At 34.9% G+C, this 14,402-nt stretch overlaps 1 protein-coding gene across 2 annotated transcripts in view; it reads right to left on the minus strand.

The window, feature by feature from the left end:
- Positions 1-14,402, minus strand: part of OSBPL11 (oxysterol binding protein like 11) — a 102,010-nt gene that overhangs the window by 50,170 nt on the left and 37,438 nt on the right. For both annotated transcript variants that reach the window (XM_042232591.2, XM_004002992.5), the window contains exons 3-5: positions 9,378-9,553; positions 8,486-8,565; positions 6,785-6,961 (exon numbers count right to left, since the gene is read on the minus strand). In XM_042232591.2, the coding sequence (XP_042088525.1) occupies positions 6,785-6,961; positions 8,486-8,565; positions 9,378-9,553 (433 nt within the window). The remainder of the gene's footprint in view (positions 1-6,784; positions 6,962-8,485; positions 8,566-9,377; positions 9,554-14,402) is intronic.

Below are 14,402 nucleotides of genomic sequence, written 5' to 3' on the forward strand. Positions count from 1 at the left end.
GGCCAAATTATATACTTACCCTATTTCTTCATTTTACAAGAACGTCTTGGCATGAAATTAGAAATGGGATGTTTATATTATGCCTCTTTTGCATCTCCCACTGGTCTAGGGGTCCTAACTATAATTGCTCTTCTCCTCTGCTTCTAGCAATGCTATAAGCAAATATTAAGTTTTATACTTGTCAGATTTCTCAAACAAGTCACAAGTGCTAGTAATGCTGAGGGAAAAAATTACTACTCAAGTATATCTGAACCAAGATGAATTTATTCCTTTCCAGGCAAGGGAAAACTGTCCTTCCAGAACAAATCAAACAGCTAATCTTACGTAAACTTCTTGGGAACATACAACATTCAAGGATGGGTTGACTTTACAACAAAAGTAATAGCGTGGAGGAAGTATGGCCTTTAGGGACTGTCTAACATTCAGAAGGAAGCATACTGAAACAGAGTTGTTAATGACTGAAGTGAGTTGGTTAAACAGGCTCCACATTACCTGCTAAGAGATTCAATCTAGAGCCAAACAAGAGACTTTTTTCATTTTCTTTTTTGAACTGAAGAGAATACAATTTCTTATTCTTACAACAAGAAAAACATTTGAAAAACTGGACATTCAAATTCAAAAAACAGATTCACTTGAATACACTCTTCAGAGAACACAAAGGAAAAAAAGATTAGGCATACTTTTCAATATCATGTTATAAGCTAATAAAAGTTTAATAAAGGAAAAAATCATAAGCAGGATATTGACAATATGAATAATTAGCTCTCACAATATAACATTTAAGAAGAAAAGTGTTTCTTTGTACAAATGGCCCAAAAAAGGCACATGCTACTGTTGATATTGTAAGTGAAGAGACCTAAGGAATTCCTTAGTGGTCCAGTGGTTAAGAATCAGCCAGCCAATGCAGGAGACATGGGTTCAATCCCTGGTCTGGAAAGATTCCACATACTGCAGAGCAACTAAGCCTTGCACAACTACTGAGTCTGAGCTCTAGGGCCCCCAAGCCACTAAAGCCTGCATGCTGTAACCACTGAAGCCCATGCTCTACAACAAGAAAAGCTACCACAATGAGAAGCTCCCACACCACAACTAGAGAGGAGTCCACATCTTCACAATTAGAGAAAGCCTGCAGGCAGCAATGAAGACCCGGCACAACCAAAAAATAAAATAAACAAATTATTTAAAAAATTAAAATAAAAAAGTGAAGAGGCTTAAGAAAGTGATGCTCTTGACTGGAAAAAAATAAACTTTAAATTACAATTAGAGTGCAAATGTTAAAATCTGAAAATTCCCTGGTGGTCCATTCATTAGGACTCTGTGCTTCCACTGCAAAGGGTACCAGTTGGATCCCAGAAGCTTCATGGCATGCCCCCTTCCTCCCACCAAAGAATAAATTTGGTTATGGTTCTTTCCAAAGCAAACAAATGGGCTGACCATATATTCACAATGAAATAGAACTGATTCTGTGAAGCTGTTTTAGTGACTGTTCCTGACAATAGTAAAACCAGTTCCTTAAGAATGAAAAACCATCATGAAAGCTGAAAACTTGCTTAGTCTGTGTTTTGCAGCTAGGTATGACAAATACGGTGATAATGAACATCACTTATGTGGCATCTAGTTTGTCTGAAAATCAGATGAGAATCATAGTTTTATTGCTTGTATTTTAAATGTGTCTCCCTTACTAGACTGGTGATGTTAGCTTCTCCCAAGGTACAGCATAGTAACCTGCAAGAAGCACACACTGATTAATAGAGTGATTGATGAATTGTAAATTAGTAATTTACTGTAATTAGTAAATACTAAAATAGATCACTTTAATACTTCAGCAATAAATCCATAGACCCAAAATATGACTCGATTTTCAACAGTCAGTTGCTTTTTCCAACTGTTACTTCATTTATTGCTGGACTTACTCATGGACTTTGATTAAAATACTCCTTTCAAACTCACTTTGAATTATATCTTTACATTATAACCAACTGGAGCTAGATCACTATATAATAGCAATTCTCAAACAGTGCTCTCCAGATTCTTATGAGGCTCTTTTCAGGGGGTCTATGGAGTCAAGATTATTTTCACAATAATTCTAGGAAATTAATTTGCCTTCTTCACTTGGTGGCATTTGCACTGATGGTGCAAAAGCAATGGTGGGTAAAACTGTTGGTATCTTAGAATCAAGGCAGTTGATACAACAGTGTCATGACTGTATTCTTCACTGCCATGCACTCACGGAGTAGGCATTGGGGTCTGGGGAAAAGACAGCCAATTTTATTTAAGAATATTTTTGAAAAATCAGTAAAAATTATTAGTTTTACTATATCTTGACTCTTGAGTACACATATTTAAAATTGTCTATATGAAAAATGAGAAGCACACTTCTATTGTACATTAAAAAAAAAAAGTACACTGCTGTTGCATACCAAAGCACTGTGGTTGCCCAAGGAAAAGCACTTGTGAGACCGAGTTACAGGTTGAACTAGCAGTTTATTTTCACAGAGCACCACCTGACATGAAAGTATGTGATATATATTGTTTGTTCAGAAACACAGGTGACAACTTGGACTTGGGAATGGCATCTGAAATGAGGGCAGTTTTGTGGGATCTGATACTATCTCAGCTAAATGGTGTCAGAAGTGAAATTGTAGAACACCTAGCTGGAATCTGCCAAGAATCAGAGAATTATCTAGTGTGAAGGAAACCCCCACACATTTGGTGACTGGAGTACAGAAGTATGGGGTGTTATAGTAGCACAGAGGAGAAACACAAGAGTGTTGTTTTTCCCTGACAGAATGATTGCTAATAACTATAGCTCTTCAGGCTTGGGAGTATGTGGTAGACATCTTTTCAAAATTAAATAAAATGATCTGTCACTTCAAGAAAAACAACTGACAGCATTTGTTGCCAATTATAAAATATGAGCTTTAAAATGAAATTACAATTTTGGAAAACCTGTATCAGTCACCATAAGCTTGGCAGTTTCCCAATATTGAAAGCCTCTTCGGATGAAGTTGGTAGGGATGTTAATGAATGTGAATTTTTGATATTGTATACCAATATCTGTAACTCTGAACTAATATTTTCCAAATGACTAATGCAGTGTTACAAAATCGTGCATAAGTTAAAGATCCACCTAAAGTGCAAGACAAACCAATGTATTTTCATGAAACAGAACATGAAAAGTTCACTGATTCATACTAGATTCCACACTGCATCTAACACTTAAGAAACTGCCACTGTCCAGTTTTACTGGAGGATCAAAGAACAGCCACATTTTCCTTAAAAAGCTATTTTAAAACATTTCTCTTTTTCCCCCAACCACAAAGTTTTTTTTCATATAGTTCAACTACATATTTGCAGTAAATTGAGTGCAATTATTTTGTTTGTTTGGGGGGAAAAAATAGCTGTTTGACATAAAATATGTTATCTATGTTAATATGTATGAATTTATTAATTTTTATTTTAAAATAATAAAACATAAAATTAAAGCGTAAATTTTAAAAACAAGCATTTTTAAAATATCTGTTTCAATTTCTAATAAGGTAAATATTGGTAAATTTAACCTATATAAAGCAAAAATTCTTTGAGGTCCTGAATAATTTTTAAGAGTGAAACAGATACCAAGGCCACAAAAAGCTTGAGAACACTTACCGGGAACCATGGTCAGTATGGTAACAAAAGTTCTCTCAATGTCTTTGGAAAGAAAAAGGATCTACATAGTCTCAAAGAAACTCCCCAGATATTTTATTAACTATAGAGAAAAAGACAGCAACTTTACAGTGGAGAAAAGCTACTTTAACCAAGCAGAAGCTACCTTAACCACGTGATCAAAGTGAACATCACCAGTAACATGACATACTGATATCATGAAGTCCTTGATATAGGTATTGACAATACATATCTTCAAGGGTATCTTTCCCAGAAATGTATAATTTCGCTCAAATAATAAGAAAATATCAGACAAACGCAAATCTGGGAACATTAAACAAAACTGGATCTTCATAGGTATCAATGCCAGGAAAGATAAAGACTGAGCAACAATTACAGACAGAAGGAGACTAAGTAGTAATAAAGTTAAATGCATCAATTTAGGACAGGATCCTAAAACAGAAAAAAGAATGTTAGTGGAAACACTACTAAACACTACTAAAATTTGAATAAGAACTATAGTTAACAGTATTATAGTTATATAATTTCCTGGTTTGGATACTGCTATGAAAGATGGTAACATTGCAGAAAGTTGGGTGAGGGATACACATAGAAATTCTGCATTACTTTTGCACTTTTCTGTAAATTTAAAATTACTGCAAAATAAGCAGCTCTTTTTTTTTTTTGCCTGGGGGAGGCTGTGCTGTCTTTGTTGCTGTTTGGGCTTTCCTCCAGCTGCGGCGAGCAGGGGCTACTCTCTAGTCGCCGTGCACGGGGTTCTCACTGCTGCGGCTTCTCTTTTTGTCACATGGGCTCTAGAGCGAAAGGACTTCACTGGGCTCCGGAGTGGCTCCCAGGCTCTATCTAGCGCAAAGGTTTAGTTGCTTCACAGCATGTGGGATCTTCCCAAATCAGGGATCGAATCTGTACCTCCTACACCAGCAGGCAGATTCTTTATCATTGAGACACCAGGGACACCCCCAAATAAGAAGCTTCTAAAAAGTGTTCTCAGCTTGTGAAAACTGTTAGCTTTGGCTTTACCTTAACACAAACCTTTTCAGTCATTGTCTTGGATAAAAAAAGGCTCAGAAACTTTCTGTGGACCATGCTTTCATAAAGCATTTAGAGCTGCCATAATGAAATACATCCAAGCCACAAAACTGAAACAAGATTTTTAATGCATGGCATCATAAGCAAAGTCAGGAAAAAATATGCATCTAAAGACCAGATTATGATAATTTTAAATAAAAGGAAATAAGCTAACTTTTAAAGGAAAACAGTTCCAGAGAACTCTCCAAATGCACTATTTTCTCACAAATAGAATTATCCCATTGGAATACAGAAATGTTCCTAATAGAACATTTACATAAAATATTAGAAATTAAATAACTACAATTTTATAGTTTGACCTACTGAGTTCTTAAAAGCAAAAACATAAACTTAGTGAAGACAAAGACATTCAACAAAAACTTTTTTTGTAGGTGGCATTGGCAGAGACTGCCAAACAATGGTCAACACTCAAATCCTAGAATAATTACTGGTACCATAATTCAAGAAGGCTGCCATTAAATTCATCAGCTCTATAAGTAAATACCTATCCTTCCTAAAGAGGTAGCTGCGAAACTCTGGGGACACACACATACTCTCTACATTCAAGTGTCAGAGTTATATGCTAAATATTAACATGATGTCACAATAATATGAAAGGGTATATTTAAAGTACAGAAAATTACAGTGTGGATATTGTAAGAAATTACTCCTGGGTGTGAGAATAACAAAAGAACCATTAGAGCAGGAAAGAGAAGAGTAGGGATTAAAGTCACAGTAAAAAAAGAAGCTAAGAGATATGACAGTGTTCTCAGTACAGCAGGTCATAAAGATGCAAGCACAACCAAGCAGAGGCCTCCACAGATAGCTAAAATCTCAAATACAAAAGGTTCCTTTTTCATCGAAAATGTGCACCACGATTCATGGCAACTTCAACGATATGCTTTTTGCTTGTTTTTAACCTTTTACTGAAGTATACAGACTGACATATAATATTACAGATAAGAAAGTACACTTCACAACAGTATACAGGCTTGATGAATTTTCATAAACCAAACACATCATGTAACCAACACCCAGATCAAGAAACAGAACGTTACCAGCACTCTGAAGAACTCTCAAGCTCCCATCACTAGCCATGATCAAAGAGTCTAATTTTTAGGGGTGAAGGAACACACCATGATACAAGCGTATTCCTAGATGTTTTTCTTTATTCCATTCCTTATTGTCTTAACCACTTTTAATATTCTATTTCCTTCACTGTAGATTAATATATCAGAATCTTGATTTCCTTAAGATATAAAGACCTATCAACAGATTAAATACCATCAACATAAATACTAAAAATTATTATTTTATTAAAAAAGGTACTTATAATTGTCACTTATTTATAACAGGATTAAAAAGTGAGTCAAAAGCTATTATTCATCTCAAGCATGTTATTTCATCTCTTTTAATCTCAATTTCTTCACCTATAAATACAACCCAAAATAACCTGATAGAGGGAATATTCTCCCCAGCTTCCTACTTTAAATCATTTGGGTGTGATTTATAATCCACAATCCACTACATAGGTATCTATGAGCTCTACCAAAATTGACTCAGTAATCAACACCTGGATTATTAAGAACCTAACTGCATTCTTTATTAACTAGAATTATTTGGTACTTAGTTTCAAAGAGAATAAGGAAAATGGTGAGATAAGGGAACATCAAGGATTTAACTATTCTATCTTTGTGTGTTTGAAATTCTCTATTTACATGTATCAGTAAAAAAAAAAAATAAAGTCACTTGGTTGATGACACAGTCTTTCCACCAGGCTTAATAACCCTTTTATCATAAATTTTACATTAAAGGAGTCTGTACTTTCTCTTGAGAAATGAAAGATACAGATTTTTGAAACATGACAGTGTACACAGAACCTAGCCGACAGACTTGAGGAAACTTAGGACACCTAAAAAATCAGGTAATTGTTATGCCCTAAACATTGAGGCCCCCAGAAGACACAAACAGGATTAAAAAATCTTTTGTGACAAAATCAAGCTGGTAATATTATTTTATGCATTTTAACTTGATTTCAATTCATACTTACTTCTCTGACTTCCACAAGATGGTCTGGAGGTAAGTTAGCTCTTTTGCTCACTGATTGTAGTTTGGAATGTCCAACATTAAAAAAGGAAATGGTATTTTGACTTGGTCTCCTCTGGGATATAGGAGAATTACCACTAGATGCAAGTGAGAAGCTCCGTGATTTCAGAGGAGGATTATTCTATTAGACAAAGAAAATAATTCCTTTTTTAAAATTTAGGTAAACTCTCAACCTATAATATACTGGAGGTTCACACACAAACAGTTTTAAAAATAAAGTTAACCTCAGAATTAACTACAAGAATAGTTCTGAAGATGGAAAAATTTTAGACCTTCAAAGTTTAAGAATTTCACACATCCCATAGTAAACTGGTAATTTATTCAGAAAATTAATTCCAGGTGTGTGCTGTCAAGAAATTTTTTTTTTACATTAGACATATATTAGAATAACAAGAAATTTCTAATTTCAGATATTTAAACATCATGATTGAAGCAAAAAATATATTCAGAAATACTCAATGTAATAATTTTTCTAGTGTAACATTTAAGTATCTTTGAAACAAACTAGCACTTTCTGGTCACTGCCAATGATTAGAATCTTGCAGCAAGAATAAATTTTTTTTGCTGGATTTCTTAAAGACTGCAGGCCTAAATCACAACTTTAAAAAATTTAGCTATGGGGAAGGAACACTAAGAAGAAAACAAAAAAGTAGGTATGGAAATCCTTTAACTCTGCTTCCCATATATTCATTTTTAGACATTTCTAACCTCAGATTTCAAGTACTAAGACCTTCTCATCTTAAAAAAGAAAACTGAGATACAGAAATCATCTATAAGCACATGAAAAGACGCTCAACCGTATTAGCCATTAGAGAAATGAAATTAAAACCACAATGAAATTCTACTTCATAACCATGAGGATGGCAATAATAATTGTAAAAAAGGACAGTAACAGTATCAGTAAGAATGTGGAGAAACTGGAAACTTTGTGTATTGCTGGTGAGAATGGGAAATAATTTGGCCAGTTTCAAAAACAGTTTGGCAGTTCCTCGATAGTTAAACAGACAACTACCATATAACCCAGTAATTTCTCTCCTAGGAATAACCTAGAAAACTGAAATCATATGTTCATACAAAAATTTGAATACAACTGTTCATAGAAGCATTATTCATAACAGCCACAACATGTAAACAATCCACATGCCTATCAGCTGATGCATGGATAAACATAATGTGGTATATCCACAAAAGAGGATTATTCAGTCTTAAAAAGAAATAAAGTATGATCCATGCAATGACATGGATGAACCTTTAAAACATTATGCTTATTGTAAGAAGCCAGACAAAAACAAACAAACACCACATACTGTATGATTCCATTTATATCAAATGCCCAGAACAGACAAATCTATTGAAATAGAAATTATAGGTTAGTTTTTGCCAGGGGACTGGGAAGAGAGATTCAAATAGGGAGTGACTATTAAACAGATATGGGTTTTTTGGAAGGGGATGAAAATGTTTAGGAATTAGAATAGTTGCAACAACTATATAATCTTCTGAATATACTAATAAAACCCATGAAATTATAAACTTTAAACGGATCAATTTTATGGTATGTGAATCTCAAGTTTAGAATGCAAAAAAATAAAGTTAAAAAGATCTTTCCCCATTTCTGTGCATTAATATCATACATGAATCCACATACCTTGCCAATAGCTTCAGTGTGGTGTTGTGTACATATCTGAAGTCTGCTAACCCAATGTTGTCGCTCTTTAGCATCTGTGGCTGATAAAAAGTATCTACAAGTTATTTACTTTTTCATTTATTTTTAGAATACAATTAATTGTTATAGCATGAAGAACAGATCACTGAAAATCAGGGCATGTTCCTACTCTCCCTGACCAGAGCGAGGTAGGAAAAAGGCCAAAGTATAAACCTTGTTAGGTAACACCATAGCTGGATGTGGATATTTCCCAAGAAGGATAAATTACATATAGCTAGGTGGGTATATGGAACTTGACAAGTCTTAATTTTCTCTTAAAGATATGCTCTTCTTCAAATAAATATCCTTTATTAAGCATTTGGTGTGTACTCAATATATTCTTTCAGATCAATTAGGATTAACATCATACTTTATGTGTATTAATTAAAAATAGAAACCTCTATACAAATTACATTTATCTAAACAGACGTTATACCTAAATAAAAGCATTTTCATAAATCCCAATTATGTTCATTAATCATTAAAATACACAAAGAGAACATATCAACTAAATCAAGAAAGGAAGTAAAATACAAATCTGTGGAAGACAAAAAAATTTTTAACAAGTCTATGTTTTTAGATTTCTCAGTATTTCATCTATACAAATTTCTTAGAGGGGTTAATTTTAAACAGACTTGCTCACTGTGCAACTTAAAAGTCATTAATTAAAACAGATCTCATAAACCCTTAAAACAATTACAGGGTGTAGAATACTGTTTCTGTAGCATCAATGATAGTAGTTTCTATTTCCAAAACCTAAATGAAAGGAGAGAAGTATACCAGCTTCTCAAGGAAGAAGAAAATCACACTATTAATTCTCATATTTCAGTCATACCTCTGAGTTTATACTGTTCCCCACTGGCAGCATTTACAGTGAAGGTATGAGAGTCCTCATCACTGGGTGATATTACAGCTCCTGCAAGCTGCAAAGTACCTCTGGGTTTTTGATTTCTGGACTGTTCATTCACAAAATACTCCAACAGCCCAGCTTCATTGTTTAGAACAAAAAACCTGCAATGATTTTAAAAAAGGTCATACTTTTAAAATATTTCCCCTAGTCAAACTAGAGCAATCCAAATTTTAATCACATACTTTTTTGAGTTTTTGCTATTAAAAAAATAAAATTCAAAAGCATCTCAAGAAGTACTTAGAAATACTAGACTGAATTTCCTAGTAGTAAATATTACTGAAGAATTGAATGAGATTAATAAAAGATATAAAGTCTTCAGCTGTGAAAGAGGCATTTAATAGGGAAGAGGCATACAAGACAATGCAGAAAGGAAACAAAGATACGGTATCCTTCAGAGGAAGATTTCTCTCCAGAATTCATTAGCAGAGAGGGTAAGTTCCCAGAGACAAATGGTAGGGAGAGTTTTTATTTAAAATTCACTGGGAACAAATCAAAGCATGAGCTCTGGGATTAACAAATGCTAGGTAAGAAATGAGTATGATTTAAGATTTAACCAGTGAAATAAACAATATGAATAATGCCAAAGTAGCAAGACTCTGGAAACACATTATTAAATAGGTCACAACTAAAGATTACTTATCCTGTTTAAAAATGAAAAGGCTGCAACTGGAGATGCAGAACCATAAGGAACTTGAAACTAAATGATGAAATAATGATACAAAAGAATTTGATGTTCTGATTTGGTTTTAGATTAACTACTTTGGGAAATATATTAATTTGGATTCCAATTTAAGTAGTACAATAGTTCTTTAGGAAAAAAATCTAAAAAGTTCCTTTTACCAAAAATTAATTTTGGGGTTTAGAGCAATTTGGTATTCTACATCTTAATGTATTCTGTAATACATCCAGTCAGACAATTTGATCCAGTTCAAGTTCCTAGAAGATTACTGTCTTAAGCAACATGGCAACTATATCAATCACACCAAACAGGGAGAGAATGTAATGGGCCTTTTATTAAGGGAAAGAAAAAGAAATAATGAGAAGCAAATAAGAGAAATTGAAAGCAGCTACCTAAAAAGGGAGCTGGGAAACCAAGACTATTGTTTTTCTCATTCATCTTTAGCATGCTTGTAACTTTTTTTATCTTAATTTTTTAAAATTTATTTTAATTGGAGGCTAATTACTTTACAATATTGTATTGGTTTTGCCATGCCTCAACATGAATCCACCACGGGTGCACACGTGTTCCCCATTCTGAACCCCCCTCCCTCCTCCCTCCCCATACCATCCCAGTGCACCAGCCCCGAGCATCCTGTATCATGCATCGAACCTGGACTGGCGATTCGTTTCATATATGATATTATACATGTTTTAATGCCATTCTCCCAAATCATCCTACCCTCGCCCTCTCCCACAGAGTCCAAAAGACTGTTCTATACATCTGTGTCTCTTTTGCTGTATCACATACAGGGTTATCATTACCATCTTTCTAAATTCCATATATATGTGTTAGTATACTGTATTGGTGTTTTTCTTTCTGGCTTACTCTGTATAATAGGCTCCAGTTTCATCCACCTCATTAGAACTGATTCAAAAGTATTCTTTTTAATGGCTGAGTAATACTGCATTGTGTATATGTACCACAGCTTTCTTATCCATTCATCTGCTGATGGACATCTAGGTTGCTTCCATGTCCTGGCTATTATAAACAGTGCTGCAATGAACACTGGGGTACACGTGTCTCTTTCAATTCTGATTCCCTTGGTGTGTATGCCCAGCAATAGGATTGCTGGGTCATATGGCAGTTCTATTTCCAGTTTTTTAAGGAATCTCCACACTGTTCTCTATAGTGGCTGTACTAGTTTGCATTCCCAAAAACAGTGTAAGAGGGTTCCCTTTTCTCCACACCCTCTCCAGCATTCATTGCTTGTAGACTTTTGGATCGCAGCCATTCTGACTGGCGTGAAATGGTACCTCACTGTGATTTTGATTTGCATTTCTCTGATAACGAGTGATGTTGAGCATCTTTTCATGTGTTTGTTAGCCATCTGTATGTCTTCTTTGGAGAAATGTCTGTTTAGTTCTTTGGCCCATTTTTTGATTGGGTTGTTTATTGTTCTGGAATTGAGCTGCAGGAGTTGCTTGCATATTTTTGAGATTAATTCTTTGTCAGTTGCTTCATTTGCTATTATTTTCTCCCATTCTGAAGGCTGTCTTTTCACCTTGCTTACAGTTTCCTTTGTTGTGCAGAAGCTTTTAATTTTAATTAGATCCCATTTGTTTATTTTTGCTTTTATTTCCAGTATTCTGGGAGGTGAGTCATAGAGGATCCTGCTCTGATTTATGTCAGAGAGTGTTTTGCCTATGTTCTCCTCTAGGAGTTTTATAGTTTCTGGTCTTATGTTTAGATCTTTAATCCACTTTGATTTTATTTTTGTGTATGGTGTTACAAAGTGTTCTAGTTTCATTCTTTTACAAGTGGTTGACCAGTTTTCCCAGCAGCACTTGTTAAAGAAATGTGTCTTTAATCCATTGTATATTCTTGCCTCCTTTGTCAAAGATAAGGTGTCCATAGGTGTGTGGATTTATCTCTGGGCTTTCTATTTTTTCCATTGATCTATATGTCTGTCTTTGTGCCAGTACCATACTGTCTTGATGACTGTGGCTTTGTAGTAGAGCCTGAAGTCGGGCAGGTTGATTCCTCCAGTTCCATTCTTCTTTCTCAAGATTGCTTTGGCTATTCAAGGTTTTTTGTATTTCCATATAAATTGTGTAATTATTTGTTCTAGCTCTGTGAAAAATACCGCTGGTAACTTGATAGGGATTGCATTGAACCTGTAGATTGCTTTGGGTAGTATACTCATTTTTACTATATTGATTCTTCTGATCCATGAACACGGTATATTTCTCCATCTACTAGTGTCGTCTTTGATTTCTTTCACCAGTGTTTTATAGTTTTCTATATACAGGTCTTTTGTTTCTTTAGGTAGATATATTCCTAAGTATTTTATTCTTTTCGTTGCAATGGTGAATGGAATTGTTTCCTTAATTTCTCTATTTTCTCATTATTAGTGTATAGGAATGCAAGGGATTTCTGTGTGATGATTTTATATCCTGCAAATTTACTATATTCATTGATTAGCTCTAGTAATTTTCTGGTGGAGTCTTTAGGGTTTTCTTTTTTTTTTTTCCTTTCTTTTTTTTTTTCTTTTTTAAATTTTAAAATCTTTAATTCTTACATGCATTCCCAAACATGAACCCCCCTCCCACCTCCCTCCCCATAACATCTTTCTGGGTCATCCCCATGCACCAGCCCCAAGCATGCTGCATCCTGCGTCAGACATAGACTGGCGATTCAATTCACATGATAGTATACATGTTAGAATGTCATTCTCCCAAATCATCCCACCCTCTCCCTCTCCCTCTGAGTCCAAAAAGTCCGTTATACACATCTGTGTCTCTTTCCCTGTCTTGCATACAGGGTCGTCATTGCCATCTTCCTAAATTCCATATATATGTGTTAGTATACTGTATTGGTGTTTTTCTTTCTGGCTTACTTCACTCTGTATAATCGGCTCCAGTTTCATCCATCTCATCAGAACTGATTCAAATGAATTCTTTTTAACTGCTGAGTAATACTCCATTGTGTATATGTACCACAGCTTTCTTATCCATTCATCTGCTGATGGACATCTAGGTTGTTTCCATGTCCTGGCTATTATAAACAGTGCTGCGATGAACATTGGGGTACATGTGTCTCTTTCAATTCTGGTTTCCTCGGTGTGAATGCCCAGAAGTGGGATTGCTGGGTCATAAGGTAGTTCTATTTGCAATTTTTAAGGAATCTCCACACTGTTCTCCATAGTGGCTGTACTAGTTTGCATTCCCACCAACAGTGTAGGAGGGTTCCCTTTTCTCCACACCCTCTCCAGCATTTATTGCTTGCAGATTTTTGGATCACAGACATTCTGACTGGTGTGAAGTGGTACCTCATTGTGGTTTTGATTTGCATTTCTCTAATAATGAGTGATGTTGAGCATCTTTTCATGTGTTTGTTAGCCATCCGTATGTCTTCTTTGGAGAAATGTCTATTTAGCTCTTTGGCCCATTTTTTGATTGGGTCGTTAATTTTTCTGGAGTTGAGCTGCAGAAGTTGCTTGTATATTTTTGAGATTAGTTGTTTGTCAGTTGCTTCATTTGCTATTATTTTCTCCCATTCAGAAGGCTGTCTTTTCACCTTGCTTATAGTTTCCTTTGTTGTGCAGAAGCTTTTAATTTTAATTAGATCCCATTTGTTTATTTTTGCTTTTATTTCCAGAATTCTGGGAGGTGGATCATAGAGGATCCTGCTGTGATTTATGTCTGAGAGTGTTTTGCCTATGTTCTCCTCTAGGAGTTTTATAGTTTCTGATCTTACATTTAGATCTTTAATCCATTTTGAGTTTATTTTTGTGTGCGGTGTTAGAAAGTGATCTAGTTTCATTCTTTTACAAGTGGTTGACCAGTTTTCCCAGCACCACTTGTTAAAGAGATTGTCTTTACTCCATTGTATATTCTTGCCTCCTTTGTCAAAGATAAGGTGTCCATATGTGTGTGGATTTATCTCTGGGCTTTCTATTTTGTTCCATTGATCTATATGTCTGTCTTTGTGCCAGTACCATACTGTCTTGATGACTGTGGCTTTGTAGTAGAGCCTGAAGTCGGGCAGGTTGATTCCTCCAGTTCCATTCTTCTTTCTCAAGATTGCTTTGGCTATTCAAGGTTTTTTGTATTTCCATATAAATTGTGTAATTATTTGTTCTAGCTCTGTGAAAAATACCGCTGGTAACTTGATAGGGATTGCATTGAACCTGTAGATTGCTTTGGGTAGTATACTCATTTTTACTATATTGATTCTTCTGATCCATGAACACGGTATATTTCTCCATCTACTAGTGTCGTCTTTGATTT

Source organism: Ovis aries, chromosome 1 (genome assembly GCF_016772045.2).
Source record: "Ovis aries strain OAR_USU_Benz2616 breed Rambouillet chromosome 1, ARS-UI_Ramb_v3.0, whole genome shotgun sequence".
Lineage (NCBI taxonomy): Eukaryota > Metazoa > Chordata > Mammalia > Artiodactyla > Bovidae > Ovis > Ovis aries.